This window comes from Lepus europaeus, chromosome 12, assembly GCF_033115175.1.
Source record: "Lepus europaeus isolate LE1 chromosome 12, mLepTim1.pri, whole genome shotgun sequence".
Taxonomy (NCBI): Eukaryota; Metazoa; Chordata; class Mammalia; order Lagomorpha; family Leporidae; genus Lepus; species Lepus europaeus.
In genome coordinates, this window is record NC_084838.1 from 94,671,430 (window position 1) to 94,688,895 (window position 17,466).

The 17,466-nt window shown below is 53.5% G+C and overlaps 1 protein-coding gene across 15 annotated transcripts in view; it reads left to right on the plus strand.

Moving 5' to 3' along the window:
- The window catches only part of AOPEP (aminopeptidase O (putative)), a 407,649-nt gene that overhangs the window by 342,378 nt on the left and 47,805 nt on the right, over positions 1 to 17,466 (plus strand). For 13 of the 15 annotated variants that reach the window (XM_062208534.1, XM_062208541.1, XM_062208543.1 and 10 more), the window contains exon 14: positions 11,995 to 12,111. The exons of the other annotated variants lie outside the window; for them this stretch is intronic. In XM_062208534.1, coding sequence (XP_062064518.1) covers positions 11,995 to 12,111 — 117 coding nt within the window. The remainder of the gene's footprint in view (positions 1 to 11,994; positions 12,112 to 17,466) is intronic. 15 annotated transcript variants of the gene reach the window in all.

Below are 17,466 nucleotides of genomic sequence, written 5' to 3' on the forward strand. Positions count from 1 at the left end.
GCGCCGCCGGAGCTCGAGCACGGGAACAAAGGTGACCTCTTCTGGGTATGTGGCCCGCACGCCCGTGGCGGGCGGCGGCGTTAGCGGGAAGGGGACTTGGCGTGGCTGCGCGCGCCGCGCGGGGTGCTGCCGGGCGCAGACGTCTCCCCCGTGGTGCCTCCAAGGGCACGGGAGTCGTTGCGACGGTCGGTGCTTGGAGAAAGGGCAGGCGGACACCTGCGTCCTGGCGCGCCCTGGAAAGCCCCCCCCCCCCCCCCCCCCAATTAAAGCCCAGATCCGGCAGGACTCTGGTGACGCTCGCGACGGCTTCGGGCCGGAGTTGTCTTCAGAAAGCGTGCAACAGGTCGGCTTTCGTTTTTGGAGGGCGGCTGCCCGGCTGCGCCCGTCCTTGCGTCTGGGGCGCGCGGGGGTCTCGCCGCCGCCGGCCGCGGGTGTCCTCGGGCTGGGCTGGTGTCCGTCCCGAGGGTAGCGCTGCTCCTGGTGGGGTTCTCCGGCGAGGGCAGCAGACACAGAGCTTCGGAGTTAACTCGCGGGGTCGTGGTTTTTCTGAGTGCGGCTCCGCCTTGGAACGCACTGAGTGGGGAGAGGGACTGGGGTGTGCGGGCGCTGGGATGCGGTGGGAGCCGTGAGACTGCAAAGTCAGCCTTAGGGCCAGAAAAGCGTACTTTAAGGTTTTCCGAGTTTTGGTTATAGAAGAAAAATTTCTAAACTCTTACACTTTCTGTCTTTTTTTTTTTTTAAGTAAATTCTAAGTTAACTTGTACAAATAAATTGGACTACTAAGAGAAAGTGTAGTTTCCTATTAACATTTAAACAATCAGAAAACTTCAAGAATGCTTTCGCATTTTCTGTCATTCCTGAATTTTGTTCCGGAGTATCAAAAGCTACTAACTAGTCCAATAAAACAGTACTGCTTTTTTTCCCCCCATGACCACGTGATACAGATTCAAGGTAAAGAATAGGTGTGCTGAGACACAACTTGTGTGAAATTTCCTTAGAGATCTGTTAGGGATGCCCGGGGTTTGCCTGGGATTTCAGGTTGCAGCTGAGCCAGCAGGCCCCAGAGCTGCTGGGAGTTTCCACCCCGTCCTTAGCCGGCTCCGCCGGGAGTGTCCACTTTGCAGTTCTGAAGACTGGCTACTGCTGAATGCCTTACAAGCCCTTGAATCCAGACACAGCCACAGGTCAGGTTCGCTGATGACCTGTCAGTGTCAGGCCCCCAGACTGTGACGTCTGCACTCCCACCACAGCCGAGTAGACACCGTGTCCTAAAAAGAGCATGTTTGGGGCGCTATTTTAGTCTCCTTGTTTAGCTGGGAGTTGGTCATGGGAAGTACAGTGAATTTATGAATTAATTGTACACAGCAAGGAACCTTGGCCGAAGCAGACCCCACACGCGGCTTCTTTTCCTTTGTTGTATCCGTGGCTTGTTTGTTTCACCTTGTCAGTGGCACACATCCGCAGGGCAGCCACTTGTCTTTCCTACAGAACACTGGCCCTCCAGACCATCTGGTATTGAAGCAGAAGAGAGAAAAGCAGTTAAAAAAAAAAATTGGAGAGAGAGAGAGAAAAAAAACAAAAGGAAAACGGAAACTCTGAAGTTGTTCTCTACCATCCCTTCTGAAATGAAATCTGTTCCCCCCCACACACACCCCGATTATGTGAAATTCCCAAAGCGGCCGAGTGACCCTGAAGAAGGGAATGCCGTGCCCCGCTCCTCGTAAAACTTGACAAAAGTTGATCTAGGGTGCGAATTGTCTGGACCAGAGTCCAGAAGTGGACAGAAGTGGAGCACCACGTGGCTCCTCTGCCTCACAGACGTTAACTCACTCTGTGGAGTGGATCCGAGACGGTGGAGAGCGGACTGTGCGGTTGGGTCCTCCCAGCGCAGTCCTGCCCGAAGAAAACAACTGGCTGCCTTTGTCTTCCCGGCAGCCAGGCCGGTGGTTTGGCCCGTGGCCCTCCTCGGCCTCCCTGCACACCTGCCCCCCCCCCCCCCCCGACCCTCTGTGGTGTCCGCACAGCTAAGCAGGTGTCTCTTCGTCAGCTTTGTGACAGAAGTCACCTGGCACGTTGTAGACAAGTGGGCCTGGGGTCAGCTTGACAGAAAACGCCCGACAGTAAAGCCCGGCCAAAAAGATATTTATATCGTCTGGACTGTGTGCCTAAGAAACAAGGAGAGGGACTGGCAGCCATGGAATGTTAGTGTTTTAGACCTCAGAGTACACGCCCAGGAGTGAGGCCGCCTTGTGAGTTAGGCCGCCCGCCTCGTCTCTGTGTGTGTGTGCGTGTGTGTGTCTGTCTGCCCACGGGATCAGGGTGGCTGACGTGGTCCTCCCCACACGTGTTGTGCCCCTCTTTCTCACCTTGGAACACCTGTTACCACCCTAACTCTGACATGTTTTCTGTGGCCTTTCTTTTCAAGCTGTTCATTTTGACAGTCTGTGGAAAGCAAAGAGGCAGATGTCTCTAGGAGATAGTATTGAGTTTTTGCACCTACTTCAGAACAGGTTGTTGGTACTCCTCTTGTACACTTATTTATTATTTTTTTTTTAAATTTATTTGAAAGGCAGAGTTACAGAGAGGCAAAGGCAAAGGCAGGCAGAGAGAGAAAGAGGTCTTCCAACTACTAATTCACTTCCCAAATGGCCACAGCTGCTGGAGCTGAAGCCAGGAGTTTCTTCCAGGTCTCTCACGCGGGTGCAGGGGCCCAAGGACTTGGGCCATCTTCTGCTGCTTTCCCAGGCCATAGCAGAGAGCTGGATCGGAAGTGGAGCAGCCAGGACTCTAACCAACGCCCATATGGGATGCCGGCACTGCACAAATAGCGGCCCCTATTTGTTTTAAAAACATCACAGAAACCCATCATCTCACTGGTTACAGTCCATTGCCATTAAAGATGCATTTTGGTCATCTCGCCTTAAAAGTAGGAGCCATCAGGCAGATCCGTCACTGCCCAGAATGTTGGTGAGTTGATAAATGGGAGTTTTTATTTTGAAATTCTATTTTTTGCATGTGTCCTAGTTCAGAGTTGAGAATAACTTTTGGTCTCGGCTCTCTGCAGAAGCCGGCCCCTCACGGAGTCGTGTGAATCGCCCAGTTGCCCGCTGACTGCCGGCTTGCACGCGCTCTGACCACCATGCTCCGCACTGCTCTGGCCACTACACCCGTTCCCTCCCTTCCACTGTCCGTCTGGGGCAGGGTGCTGCGTGCTGGGAGTTGCAGCTGGTCCCAGGCCTGAAGGAGCTGCCTTAGAAACGGACATTCTATTAATAGACTCAAATTCAGTTTTGTTTGAACTCAGTTTTTCCTATCTTTTGAGCATAAGATTCTAAAGATGGTATTTTCTGCTAAAAGCTTAGGATTTTTCCCTTTGGCTAATCCCTTGTAATTGAGAGGAAAAGCCATGTTTTCAGACTGAATATTCTTAAGGATTGCTTATTTATATATACAAGTACAATGACTTTTTTTTTTTTTTTTTTTTGCAAGATTGGGATTACTTTTCCCTGGGAACATAGGGCTATATAAAAATCCGACCAAATGTTACAAAGAAGAATCTGGTGTTGATGAAGTTATTTACTAAAAATAATCAAATTTGAGGGACCGGCACCGTGGCACAGCGGGTTAAGCCACAGTCTGCAGCCCCAGCATCCCATATGGGCACAGGTCCAAGTCCTGGCTGCTTCACTTCTGATATAGTTCCCTGCTATTGCATCTGGGAAAGCAGTGAAAGATGGCCCCAGTGCTTGGGCCCCTGCACCCACATGGGAGACCTGGAAGAAACTCCTGGCTTCTACTTCAACCTGGTCTAGTCCTAGTCTTGGCAGCCATTTGGGGAGTGAACCAGCAGTTGGAAGACAAATTCATTCTCTCTCTCTCTCTCTCTGCTTTTCAAATGAATAAATTAATCTTTAAAAAAAAAACCACAAATTTGTAATAATCCAATATAGACCACCTGGAGTTGTATAGCAAGTTAGAGAAAGATAAGTAGAAATTCTGAGTTTGAATGAAATTGCCTTTACTGTTTCTTCCCTTGGGAAAAAAAAATCAAAATATTACATAGTTACATTGTACATGACAACAGAAAAATCTGAGTATGTGACTGACACTGCTTTGTATTTATCTACAAAATATTTGGGAAATTTAAAACCTAAAACTTTTGAGGGTTGCTTGCTCAGATCTATTTTTTTTTTTTTTAAGATTTATTTTTCTGAAAGGAAGAGTTAGAGAGATCCACTGATTGATCTTCCATCTGCCGGTTTACCTCCCAAATGGCTACGATGGCCCAGGCTGGGATAGACCAAAGTCAGGAGCTAGGGACAGCATCCTTGTCTCCCATATGGGAGGTGGGGACTGTATCACTTGGGACCATCTTCTCTGCTTTCCTAGGCACATTGGCAGGGAGCTGGATCAGAAGTGGAGAAGCTGAAACTAGCCAGTGCTCACATGGGATGGGCAGTGGGCCCACGTCATGTGTTTCCTATTGAATGGTGTCCGCTTCAGCTTTGTATAGTACTCACGTGTGCATTCTGGGGTGCGTGACGTTAAAGCATGGTGATGCTTTGGGCTAGAGAGACAGTGGCAGGTTTCTGGGTGCCTCCTGTGGCTCACTGGACTCACTGGAGTGTGGCACCTGATATCCAGTTCACTGACTCAGCACTTCGGTGGGTCATGTGCTTGAATTGTTGATGCATTTCTTCATAAAGTAGATCGTCCCTCCGTCTAGGAAATATTTGTGGCATGCTTGAAGAAGCGTATTTCAGCTCAAGCTAGAGGCAGGAAGAGGAGAGCCCCTCAGGACAGACCGCATGAGGTGTCCTAGGTGTCTGTAGACGGTGGCTTACACAAACTCGGCCGTGGCCTGTTCGCTGCCTTCCACCCAGCAGCAACATTCCTCGGCAAGCCACCAAGCCACAGCAGTAGTCTCGTCCCGTCCTCGTTGAGAGCTGCGTCGTCGTCCACTGCGTGCCTGTGTTGACCCGTGGGACCCCAGCTGGAAGTGTTCGCGGTAAAGGCGCTTTCATCTGCTGGACTCGAGAGGGTGTAAGTTACTGTGTCGTTGGAATATGGAGGCACAAAACACCCCTACTGACAAATTAAGAGTCGTAAAAATGCATGTGCTGATTCAGGGTAAGTACACCTCTATTAAGTACACTAGGGTTAATTTAGGTGAGTGTTAATTCTTTTTTTCTTTTCTTTTTTTTGACAGGCAGAGTGGATAGTGAGAGAGAGAGACAGAGAGAAAAGTCTTCCTTTTTTTTTGCTGTTGGTTTACCCTCCAATGGCCGCTGCGGCCGGCACATCGCACTGATCCGAAGCCAGGAGCCAGGTGCTTCTCCTGGTCTCCCGTGGGGTGCAGGGCCCAAGGACTTGGGCCATCCTCCACTGCCTTCCCGGGCCATAGCAGAGAGCTGGCCTGGAAGAGGGGCAACCGGGATAGAATCCGGCGCCCCAACCGGGACTAGAACCCGGTGTGCCGGTGCCGCAAGGCGGAGGATTAGCTTGTTAAGCCACGGCGCCGGCCTGAGTGTTAATTCTAAGGGAATAAAACAGCAGCATCCTGTGACTGTAAGAAAAGTTAGAGGATCCTCTGATGCTTTACAGTGGTCCTGTTTCTTCAGAAATTCTTAGGAGGTGGGGGTGGGCGTGGGGAGGACTGTGGCATAGCCGATTAAGCCTGAGGTACCGACACCCCATACGGTTGCCCGTTCGTGTCCTGGCTGCTCCACTTCTGATCCAGCTCCCTGCTAATGTGCGTGGGAAAGCAGTGGAAGATGGCCCAAGTGTTTGGGCCCCTGCACCCACCTGGAGACCCGGAAGAAGCTCCTGGGTCCTGAACTTCAGCCTGGCCCAGCCCTGGTTGTTTGCAGTCACCGGGGAGTGAACCAGTGGATGGAAGATCTGTCTCTCTCTTTAACTCCACTTTTCAAGTAAAATAAACCAATCTTAAAAAACATTTTGTTAGGCTGCACACCGATCATTCTGTTGTGGTGGCGTGAGCAGACTGACCCTCTAAGGAGTTCACCTTTTTCACGAACGCTGAATACTGATCTGGGGAAGCGCAGAGCTCAAGACTGTTAGTCCTTTCCGCCCCAGTGGGTCCTGCGCTCCTGTGGCAGCCTCGGAGGCCCAGGCATCTTGTAAAATACTTGGAAATTTTCTTTCTTGAGTGTTCACCATGCTTTATTTTGTAACATGTGTAATAGCGTAAGACGTTAGCGTACACGTAGTTATGGGAGATCTGGTTGACAGTAGGATTTTATTTTATGAATTTCACACCATGTCAGATTGCCTGTGGATCAGGTAGTACTTTGGTGCAAAAGTTGAGGAAACAGCAGCACGGGAAAGTTCCAACTTACAATCTCCAAACGTGAGAACGATTCAGGCCAGGAGATAGCGTCGTACCGTCTGCTGATGACGGTGTCTGTTCAAAAGTCCCCACGGTGCCACTTTGGGGAGTGTTACGACACAGAAGTGCAGTATCCTTTTTAAATGGTAGCTGTTAGAATTGTTTTCCCAAAGACAGAATGGACTTTCTCCGTGGATATTTGCTGCCGCTTGTAATTTTTTCCCTCGAAGTCTGACTTGTTATTCTCCCTAAAATCTTGGGCAGCCAAAAATAACTGTGCTAGATGCATACCTGCAGATTGACTGATTTTTCTGTATGGGGGGGGGGGGTGCTTTTCATTCCTCATCTTTTGGTGATGTTCATTTCCTGGCAAATCCAATTTTGTGTCCCGAGTAACGTGAACTCGCGTTGTTGGGTTTCGGCGGTTCTTTCAGACGTGTCAAGTTTTCGCCACACCATGTAAATTACAGAACAGCCTTTGTTCCGTAAGTTTGGTTTTCAGGAGTAACTCAAACCAGTCGTCCCTCCATACAAGTCACTACACTGTAGACGCGAGGTTTTACTGCCGTCCCCATAGCCCATTGACGGCAGCGCTCGGGCAGGCTCCAGCCTGGGCCCAAGTCAGCACGTTTGTCCGTTTCTGTCACTTAACAAATGCTTGCTATTAAGAACAGGCCAGGGACGGGCAAGAGCTGGGGGCCGGCCTCGCTGGGGTTCTGAGACTCACAGAGGGCCGTGCTGTTTGGGGGCTGTGAGGGAAGGGAACTCTGTTAACTCTGTCAATGTCTTAATCTTGCCCCCATGGGCTGTGGTCACCACGTGCGAACTGGCCCAAGGCGGAGGTTGTCACTCGGCCTTCCTCGGTTCCAGGCTCCGTCTGGCGTCCAGTGGCCGGGTGTAGTCGCGAGGGGGAGGTGGGAACTGTTGGCCTCCTACACCTGTGGACGGTGAGGGCAGCCCCAGGGGCCGCTGGCGGCAAGGGGGGCTCCTGGGGAGTTGCTGAGATGACCCTTTGAATCCAGGAGGTGGAGGAAAACCGCGCTCCGGTGTGCTGTGACGGCCGCTCTCCCCCTGGCCGGGACCCTGCCTCTGTGGAACCCCAGCCAGCGAGTCTGGGGCAGGCAGGAGACTCTGAGGGGTCGACCCCTCCCCCACATCTTCTGTTCTGTTCCATGTAAACACTTCCTGCCGTAGTAACATAGACAAATATAGCAGAGAATGCTTTTCTGGAAGAAGAATGCTCCCTGAGCATTTTTTAACCATTTTTGGGAAGAATCGATCTTTCTGTGAGTTTCAGAGAGACGGAGGGAGGGAGGGGCCTCATGTGTATTGCCCCCATTGATCCGCTTTTAGTCTCGAGCCAGGATCAAAGGAAATGGCATCAGGGAGGAAGCAGGCTTCCTTTAGGCACAGATCCCAGAGTGATAATGGGGTAATAATAGAACGCACGCCACTGGCAATCGCTGGCTGCGTCTGTCCCAGGCTCATTGCCTGTCTGGGGGCTGTGCAGACTCCTGGCTCTTGGTGCGAGCGTCTTCCCTGAACCCCTGGCCACCCCCTTGGGAGGGGCCCCTCTTGGCTTCCGGAGGGGTGTGGGCTCTGGAGCACCAGGGCCTGGTTCCCAGGGTCTGCCCGCAGAAGCTCTGTCGTGAGCCGTGTCCGTGACACTCTGTGATCCAGGAGGTGAGCAGGCGGCCGTTTCTGTGTCTTGTTGCTAATGGGAGAAGGGCTTCAGTTGTGTGGGTGGTCTTGTGGCGCGCAGGGGTGAGTGATGCCCCCGTGACAGCAGTGGGAGGCTGCAGGAAGAGTCTGGTCTTGCTTGCTCCCTGCCATTGGTAGGTCAGGAGGGTGGATTTGGAAAAATGCATACTTTCTTTCCCAAGGGTCTGCGTAGGAACTTGTTAAAGCCGCTCCGGAGTTGCGCAGCTTGTCTCAGCTCTTAGTTGAGTTGGAAAAAGGATGAAGCAGACTGGTTTCTTTGCACATTTCTCAGCAGTTATCTGCCGTGGAATCTTCGGTGTTTAGAGCAAGCGTGCAGACTCGGGAGCTCCCTCGCACCCGGTGTTTGTCCTTGGTCACCCTCCCTGCACATGTTATTCCTTGTGCTCGTGTCAGTGAGCTTTGCACGGGCCCCGTGAAGTTCTCTTTCAAGTACTCCCATGACTCTGGCAGCCTTATTTTGTCTAAGTTTCCAAGGCAGATGCGTTTTAAAAATACTGAAAGCCGGTCTCCATATGGAAAAAATAATAACCCGTCATGAATTCCTTGTTTATGCAAAGAAAGGAAAAAAGGCTTTCTATTCCTGTCCCCGTTGCGCCGCGGATGCGAGCACTGTTAGACCCCCAGAAACGCAGGCAGTTGCTTCTTTAAGTAATGTCTACAGGAGCAGCCCTCTCGGAGATAATACGCCCAGAGACGGGCGCTGTTTTCCCTGATCACTCCGTGTCCATCTCCTGTAGCGCTGCCTGTTAGAACACAGTTGGCCCAGGAGTCATGTGAAATTTAATTTGATTTCTACGTGGGTGGGAGTGGAATGAGCCACACAACATTTCCCATTACGCCTGTGCCAGCTGCCAGGGCGGGTCCCCCGCCCAGGGCTGCCTCTGAGCACATTTGCTGGTGTCTCATATCTTTCAGTTGCTTTGCAAACATTTTGATTTATTACACATTTTTTTTTCCTATTTCATTGTAGGCCGGCTTTACAGGGAGCAAATGTTGATTTTTAACAGGGGAAATGTACTGCATTAAAGTGTAACTGCTTACCGCGTCTTTGCATTAATACCCTCTTCTCACGGTCTCTAATCTCATTTCTGGAAACCGATGTCGTGTTCACTTATTTGTGAGTGAAAGACAATTGATTCTGTTGTCCACCCCCCCGTAAGATAGCATTTGCCCATGGATTTTCCTCTACTTTTCTCATTGTTCAGAAACCACATTTCCCCTTCCCCCGCTGTGGATGAGAGGTACTGGGGAAAGCCAGATGGTCCCGGTTTGCTTATGGGAGCCATTGCTACTACAAGTCCATCCTGAAGAGTGGCACCAGCCAGAGTGCCCTAGCGCTGCAGCCGTGTGGGTCCTTGGTGGCTTGAACCAGCCCACCCTTGCATCAGTGTGCGGTCACGCCCCGGCTGGAGGAGGAGCTGGGCCCGCCCTTGCCCTGTACCCCTCTCCTGTTAGGCTGATTCAAGATCCTCCCAGGCCCGGCTGCCTTCGAAGGTCCTCCGTCTACCTGAAGTCAGGGGGCTTAACTTTGCGTAGTCCCACTGTGTAAACTCTGGGGAGAACAGGAGCCCTCCAGTGCCTTCCTGCTGTATGTCCGCCCAGATACGTGCCCCTTCGGCTTGGAAGAGGCTGGCAGGCGTGGCGGGGAAAGGAGGGACGGATGGACGGATGGACAGACGGACCAACAGGTGTGAGTGAGCTCAGGCGTTTCAGTAATTCTTCCGTGTGGAGCTGGAGTTGGGTTGGTTGGCTAAGCCCAGTTGGGGTGGGCGTAGGACCGAGCTAGCATCCTTCTCAAGGGTCTGCAGTTTAAACCAAGTCCCCCCGCGGCGTTTGCCTTCCGACAATAGACCTCTTTGTGAGCACCAGCCCCTAACAGGGAGATGCCTGCCTCTCTGCCCGTTCCTTTCCTGTAATTCTGCAAATTGGCAGGGCTGGTCCCCGCCGTATTCAGTTAGCAGACTGGCCCCATCCCGAGCCGGTGGGGGATCTGCGCTAGATCAGGGCGTGTTGGTGCCCAGAGTGGCGCTCTCCCAGAAAGCAGCCATCCCGTGAGTCTGAGGGGCTCCTACTGTCTGTCTCCAGCAATGCTCTTACTGGGTGTGGGGGGTGTGGAGCAGGCAGCCTCCCCAACCCCCGACCCACTCTGGGGCCCTGCCACGCCACACGTGGCTGGGAGTTCTTGTCCTTGGAGTGTGGCTCCCTAAGGGCACAGCAGAAGGGGGCTGGGCTGCTGCAGCAGGCGCCTGCAGGGGCGTCCTTTGGGGTGCCCTCGGAGCTCAGCTGCCCTCTGATGTCGGAGGGGGAGGCAGGGAGCAAGGGGGACCCCGCAGGAGGACCCCTCCTGTTGGCAGGAGGGCCAACAGGGAAGACCAAGGACAAAGTCAGCTCTGGCCTGCGTGCTGGAGCCCCTACCGGGACTGGTGCTCAGGGCTCCCCTACCTGGGAGGCTCGCCACAGCCTGGGGCCCTGCACCTGGCCTCTTGAACAAAGCAGGGTTTCTTCTGCTGTCAGAAGAGCAGCCTCGTAACCATAGAAAATGGAAGGCTGATGTCTTTGTCGGTAGGAGCTGTGTGGTAATCTGATCCCTAAAACGTCTCACAGGCATGTGACTTCTTGGAAAGGCAACTGTTAGTAATCCTTTGGTCCTTGTATAGAACCTCACAGGTCAGTGCTAATGGTAGTGCCGGGCTGCCGCAGGTGCCTCCTTCCTCCTGTCGGCCTGAGAATATCCAGGGCCTGGCTCACGCAGTGAGGACGAGCAGTGCGTCTCCACCAGCCTGTTTCTCTGCAGAAGTTGGGGGGTAATTATTAGAACTCGGAGGTGAGCATGTATAAGAAAGGCTTTCTTTGTGAGTGCCGTGGTGAGTGTTGTGCGTGCGGTCTGTCAGCCGGAGGTTCTCAGTTTTCCCCTCGTGCTTCAATCAGCATGCGCATTTTGGGTCAGACAGACAGTGGGGGAGCAGTCAGGCACATTACCTGCCTGGGGGCAGAGAGAGAGACCCCAGCAGTAGAAAGCATCGCTCGTGGAGTGACACAGTGACAGTCACAGTGCGGGTGTTGGCGGGAATATTCTGTTGATGCGGTTGGCCTCTGGGCCTGCACATTTGGGTGAGTTGCCAGAGAAGTGTTGGGAATGGTGGAATTCATGGTCGTGCCTGTAAAACCTTGTTCCTCCTGTACCTGACTGGTCCTCCCTCCAGTGGTGCTGTGCAGTGCAGTGCAGCGGTGAGCGGGCCGATGAACCCTTGCCGGCACGAGTACTGTCAGTCCACACATCGGTTTGCTTGTTTTTGTGCCACGTAAAGACTGTCCTTTGGTAGCACCACGTTTGACTTTGTTCTGTGAACGCCCAGGAATACGGATACACAGGTGTGTGGAGCTATGTAGATACAGGCGCATTTTTGGATCTGTTATAACAGTTCGTTTAATGAAGGGATTATGAGACAGGGTTCACGTTTCATGACTTGCCCCTTATTTCTTGGTGCGAGGCAGGTGTAGTTGCAGGGCTTAGCGGTAAAGGAAATATGAGAGCTGATTCTTCGACCACACTCGCCTATGCTTGACTGGAGTTGGAAGGCTCGTTGGGTCTGTCTGGACTGAGTGACGGGTTTTGGCGTGTGCCTGCTGTGGAGGGACCTCATAAACTATGCTGGTGTTTAAGGTGAGCACCAGTTTGGTCTGGGAATAGAGCTGAGAAGCCATGGAAAGCAGAGTGTAGTCAGACCCCACCAGGCAGTGCCTCTGGGGAGTGGTGTAGCCCCCGGGGTCTGAGCAGAGTCGAGTCCACGGTCCTCAGGTGTCTCAGACCCAGGCTGAAAGTGCCCAGGTTGCCCCAGCTTTGCTGGCTGTGGTCTGACGTTTGGGTTAATCTCTCGACAACCAAATGGCCTGTTCACGGGCTGTCTGCTTTGTGCCCCCAGCTTCTCCCAGACCAGCTTGTCTTGCTTCTGGAGCGTCTCCTGGAGCAGAAGACGCTGAGCGCCCGGACACTGCGGAGCCTCCACAGGACGTACCGCCTCCAGGAGCAGGACGCGGAGGTAACCGAGACGCCCCTGGGCCCCACAGCACGGGCACTGCAGGAGCACAGTCCCACATGTTTGCTTTCTGGGCAAAGAGCAAGCGCCGTAAGGAGACCGTCAACTGCTTGCTTCCTTCCGGGGCCCTCATGTGTCGTGCGTGTGCTTATAGCTAGAGTATTTTGAGATCCCGTTTTCCCTCTGATTTTTCTTAAAGGAATTATTTATTTATTTAAAAGTCAGAGTTGCAAAAAGAGAGAGAGAGAGAGAGCTCTTCCGAGAGAGAGAGAGAGAGCGCTCTTCCATCTGCTGGTTCACTCCCCAGATGGCCACAATGGCCAGAGCTGTGCCGACCCAAAGCCAGGAGCCAGGAGCTTCTTCTGGGTCTCCCACACAGGTGCAGGGGCCCAAGGACTTGGGCCATCTTCTACTGCTTTCCCAGGCCATAGCAGAGAGCTGGATCGGAAGAGGAGCAGCGGGACTAGAACCGGTGCCCATATGGGATGCCGGCGCTTCAGGCCAGGGCATTAACCCGCTGAGCCCCCCAAATGCTATTTTAAATGTGTCAGGTAAAGTATTACAGTAGTGATTTTCCCCATCACCAAATTGGAGTAACTTGAGAAAAGCCAGTTCCTGATGAAGTGAAAGGTAAGGCGGCCGCTGTTTTGCACTTTTAAAAGCGCTGTGAGTTCCGGGGCCATTGAAACACTTGGGAGAAGACAGGTGCACCCTGTCACCCACCTGAGCAGGGAGCAAGTGTGTAACTGTTGCTGTTTTAGGCCAGCTGTTAATATTTTTGTTTATAGGTGTTTGCAAATGCCAGACTGTTATTTTTAATTAGGCTTTCAAGACCGTCCTATTAATAGGCGTCGGGCTGTGTTTTAATCCAAGCTGAATGTCCCTGGAATGCCAAGCTCCCACGACGAACCCAGACAGACAGGGTAGGGGATTGGAGCCGGTGCCAGGCACCTGTCCCTCTATGCCCGGAAGCCGAGCGGTGGTCAGCCCTGTTTCCCCCCTCCCTTTTGGCACAAGATGCATCCTGTTGGTGGCTCGCAGCCCTGCTTCCTTGTCGTATATAACCTCTGAAACTGCTTCATCTGGGGCGAGAGACCGCAGGCAGCCTGGCTCCCTTTAGGTGACCGGCATGTCGGCATCCCCGTGGTCCATGCCTGCTTGGCCTGCATGATGCGTGGAGTGGTGGGCATGGCAGGTGCAGGAGAGGTGGCCCTCAGGAAGCCTCTGCTGCCCTGAGAGGGTGGCTCCTGGCCAGTGAACACGACAGTGCTCAGATGCGGGGCATGGGGTGAGCAGGGCTCCATTCCTCTAGACAGACTGCTCTGAAAAGGGCCACTCAGAAAGTGACATTCGGGATGGCGTCAGCCACACGGAACCATGGGTCAGGGGGCGTCTCCAGACGGGGACAGCATGGGCTGGGGTAGGGGTCTGCAGGCCTCCTCCTGTAGGGGAGCGGATGTTCCTGGGGCAGGCCACGCTGCCACTTCCCTGTGCAGTGTGGACGCTGTCGTAGACGCTGCCGACACAAGATAAGTTGTGGCTGTGTGCCAGTGAACGTCTCATGGACCCTGCAGCTTGGAGCCTGTGTAATTGGCACATCTCAAGATGCTCACCAAACCCGCTCTCCCCCCACCTCCCCGCTTTACCTTTTAAAACTATTTGAAGATTACCCCAGTGCTGGCCGTGTGCTGATTGGGCCTGCGTTGTCCTGCTTTGCTGACCCCCTGGGCTGGGGCCTGCAGGCTCCGGGGCCAAGCAGGAGCTGGGTCGGAGCACCCTGGTGCCATGGCTGAGGTCCTGGCGTGTGGTTGGTCGCCCCTTCTTTGCTGACAAGTTCCAGAGGTTGGGCCAGCCACGCTGTGGTTAAGGAGGCTTTGTTGTGACACCCATCAGCAGACCAGACGGAGAATCCTCTGCCTTTATTTCAAGTTGCAGCAGATTGCATGGGAGAGTGGGAAGGTGTTGAGGACTTGACTTTGCTCTGCACGGAGGAGGTAAGGACAGTCCCCTGGAGTTGTCCCCAGGGCCCTGAAGGGGTGACAAGGTGTGCACTGAGTGTCCTGTGCAAGGCGGCCCCGGAGGGTTGGCCCCGCTGCCCTGCCCGGGGTACTGAGAAGGCACCAGCCTGGGGTGCTGGGTGTCTCTAGGTCAGAGCAAGGAGGGGTGCTCAGGACCTGGCGGTGGGGGCGGGGAGGGAGCCCAGGGACTGTTCCGTACTGGGGCCTGAGCTTGCCCCTTTGTTTCCAGGATGTGCAGGGAGGACCCCTCGCTTTTCCTCTGTCCTAAGCCATGGCGTCTTCGGCTACTCACACCCTCCTCGCCAAGTGCTCTGCTGAGCTCTTGCACTGGCCGAGCTGTGTGCCCCAGGGGCAGCGCAGCGTGGGTGGAGCGGGTCAGGAGTCCCCGCCTAGTGAGAAGCCTGCCCCAAGGACTCGGGCTCCCCGGGTCAGGGGTCACCATGGTTGTATCGCCTCGGGGTTCCAGCTCTGTCCTCAGAGTGTCCACTGCAGCTGTCAGAACCTCTGGGCCATGCGCTGAGCCTTACGGTGTCGCTTACAGGGAGTTTGTGTGCCAGCCAGCCATTGGTGGGGGCTGACCTGCCGAGCACCGCCCCAAGTCCCGCCCACACCATCCCTGCCCGCCCTGCCCCTCTCTGCAGGGAGTGCTGGGCTCCTCTCACCGGAAGCGCCAGGTCTCTCGCTCACGTGGAAAGTCACAGCTGTTTAGAATGCACCTGGCAGCCGATTCTGGGCACAAGAAGTGTACCCTGAGAGGCCTCTTTGAAAGCCAAACGCGCTCCCCGCTCAGAAGTAGCCCCTGTCCTGGCTCAGCTGGGAGTGACGGCTGTTCATCAGAAAGGCCCGCCCAGCAGCCTGCTCTGCTCTGGTATGGGACTGTTTGAGCCAGGGAATGAACCCCCTGGGGGAGGCCACCAGCAGCATCTGCCTGTCCACTCCCTGTCCCGAGGCTCACTCTGCTGGCCGCCACGCGTGGGTGCCTTCCCCGGTGCTGCCTGTCCCATCTCCCTTAGGGCTGAGGTGTTTGTGCCCGTCCCTATGTGGAGAGAGGAGGGCACCTGCCCAGGTGTCAGCGCCTCTTTTGTGTCTCAGCCTCCTGCACTCGGGCTGCGCTCCTGGCTCTGGCTGGGCAGTGAGCTGGACCCAGTCCTGGGCCGTGTTTGGACTGACCACAGCCCGCCCTGGGAAAAACTTGACGAAACTGCAGGCGCCGACTTCTCTCTCTCCCGCTGGCTGTCCCAAGTGCAGGCCTCATTGCCAAGGCAACTGGCCCGCCAGGCCCCTGCCCTGCATTGTCGGGAGGCAGCATCGTGCAACCAAGCACCGCGAGGCATGTCTTTAGAGTGGACATCAGAAAAGGAGACCATTGTGGAGGGCAGAGTGGTGTGTGGCAATTAGTGAAGTGGCTCTCCTGGGTGAAGTTGAGGGGCCAGCTGCCTCCTGCAGCTCGCGGTGCTCAGCTTTGTGTCCCTCATCACTATGTCTTTGGTTCTGTGGCCCTTTGATGAGATCAAGCTCAGGTTGCAAACCAGAAGGTGAAATGCCCACAAATCTGAACTTCAGCATGTGGCCTGTAAGTAGTGGAACTCCACGTCGGGTTCTCAAAGTCAGGACAGCGTCTGGGAGGGCGCAGGTGTCTCTCCGACCCAGGATTTTCATTGCCTTCCTAGAGTGAGTCTCTGCGGTCACTTTAGATACGTCTTCCTTTTTCAAAACCATGTGGCTCTTCTGATACGGGAAAGAACAGAAGCTCTTGGGTAATTCCTTGGTTCTGTTTGTGTGTTGTCTTTGCTTTGTGAAACATTTACGCAGTATTTGAAGACATTCCTTCAAAGTCAGGAGGTCTCTGGGTATTTCTTAGGGTTCTCTTTCTTTGTCACTCAGTTCAGTGCCCTTAAAACTTTCCTGTGGAAAGCCTGCCACAGGTGGTCTCCCTGTTCCACTGTGATAAAAGGATTAAAAAAAATTTTTTTTAACTGATATAAAACGACAAAGACTTTTTTTAAAGATTAATACTCCCCTGTTCCGAGCTTGGGGACTGTTTTATTTACCATGAATTGTATAACACACAGTGGCTGGTCAAATGTTCGTTAATTGAATGAAGGTAAGGAAAAGTTGAGCCATGGATGGCATAATCTAGCTAACTTTTCTTAAAAGGACCTTTTAAATCAGTTTAGAATTTATCTGCTTGAGAGAGAGAGCAAGCAAGGGCATGAATAGGTGGGTTTTCAGCGACAGGTTCAGCTAGATTTTATTAGGAAGTTACTGTTAACTGGCCACTTACTGTTCCTTGCTTTTTGCTTCTTCCACTGTGTTTAGCAGTTTGCCAACTTTTACAGCTATCTGAAGACTGAAGACATTATCTACTCTGGTTGTCTGTGGCTCCCAACCGTGTGTATGTGTATATGTCCTGGCTGTGTGTGTGTGTGTGTGTGTCCCTGTCTGTCTGTCCCAGGCTGTAAGGAATTTGGCAGAACAGTGAAATGACCCCATTTTCCCAGGTCTCAGTAGTATTTCCTGGTGCTTTTCTTCCCATGTAGCTAAGGAACCAGCTATATCTCATTTTCATTTTTTTCTAAAGATTTATTTATTTTGAAAGGTAGAGTTACAGTGGTGGGGGTGGGGGAGGTCTTCCATCTGCTGGTTCACTCCCCAAATGGCTGCAACAGTTAGGGCTGTGCCAGTCTGAAGCCAGGAGCTTCTTCCAGGTCTCCCATGTGGGTGCAGGGGCCCAAGGACTGAGCCATCCTCCATTACTTTCCCAGGCACATTAGCAGGGAGCTGAATCAGAAGTGGAGTATCTGGGACTCGAACCGGTGCCCACATGGGATGTCAGCACTGCAGGCGGTGGCTTTATCTGCTACGCCACAGCACTGGCCCCTCATTTTCATTTTTGCTGTGCAGCCCTCTAAAGTGAAACCGGAGCATGGGATTCTGTCGTTGCCCCCAGGTTCTGCAGAGCTCAGGCGGTAGCCTGGTATTTTCGTGCCGGGCACTTGCTCTGAGTCCGCACCCAGAGCTCCCACGCCGTCCTTGAACACTGGTGTTTTCTCTCACAGTTGTCAGCTGAGTCATATTCAAATGGAAAGTGTGCATTCAGTGCCTCTACTGACAAGCGTCTCCAGACGTCTGTGCAGGTCACCTTTTTTCTCCTCTGTGCTTCTCCCAGACACCCTTCCTTGCTGCGCGGACCATGGCACGGGAGAGTGTGAGAGCTGCTGTGTGACACCCCAGCACAGACAGAGCGTGAGCCTAGCCCGCTGTGCACAGGGTGCTCCCATGGGCTCAGCACCCCAGAACGTGTCCCCCACGCCTGCTCTGCGTGCAGCTGGTATTTCAC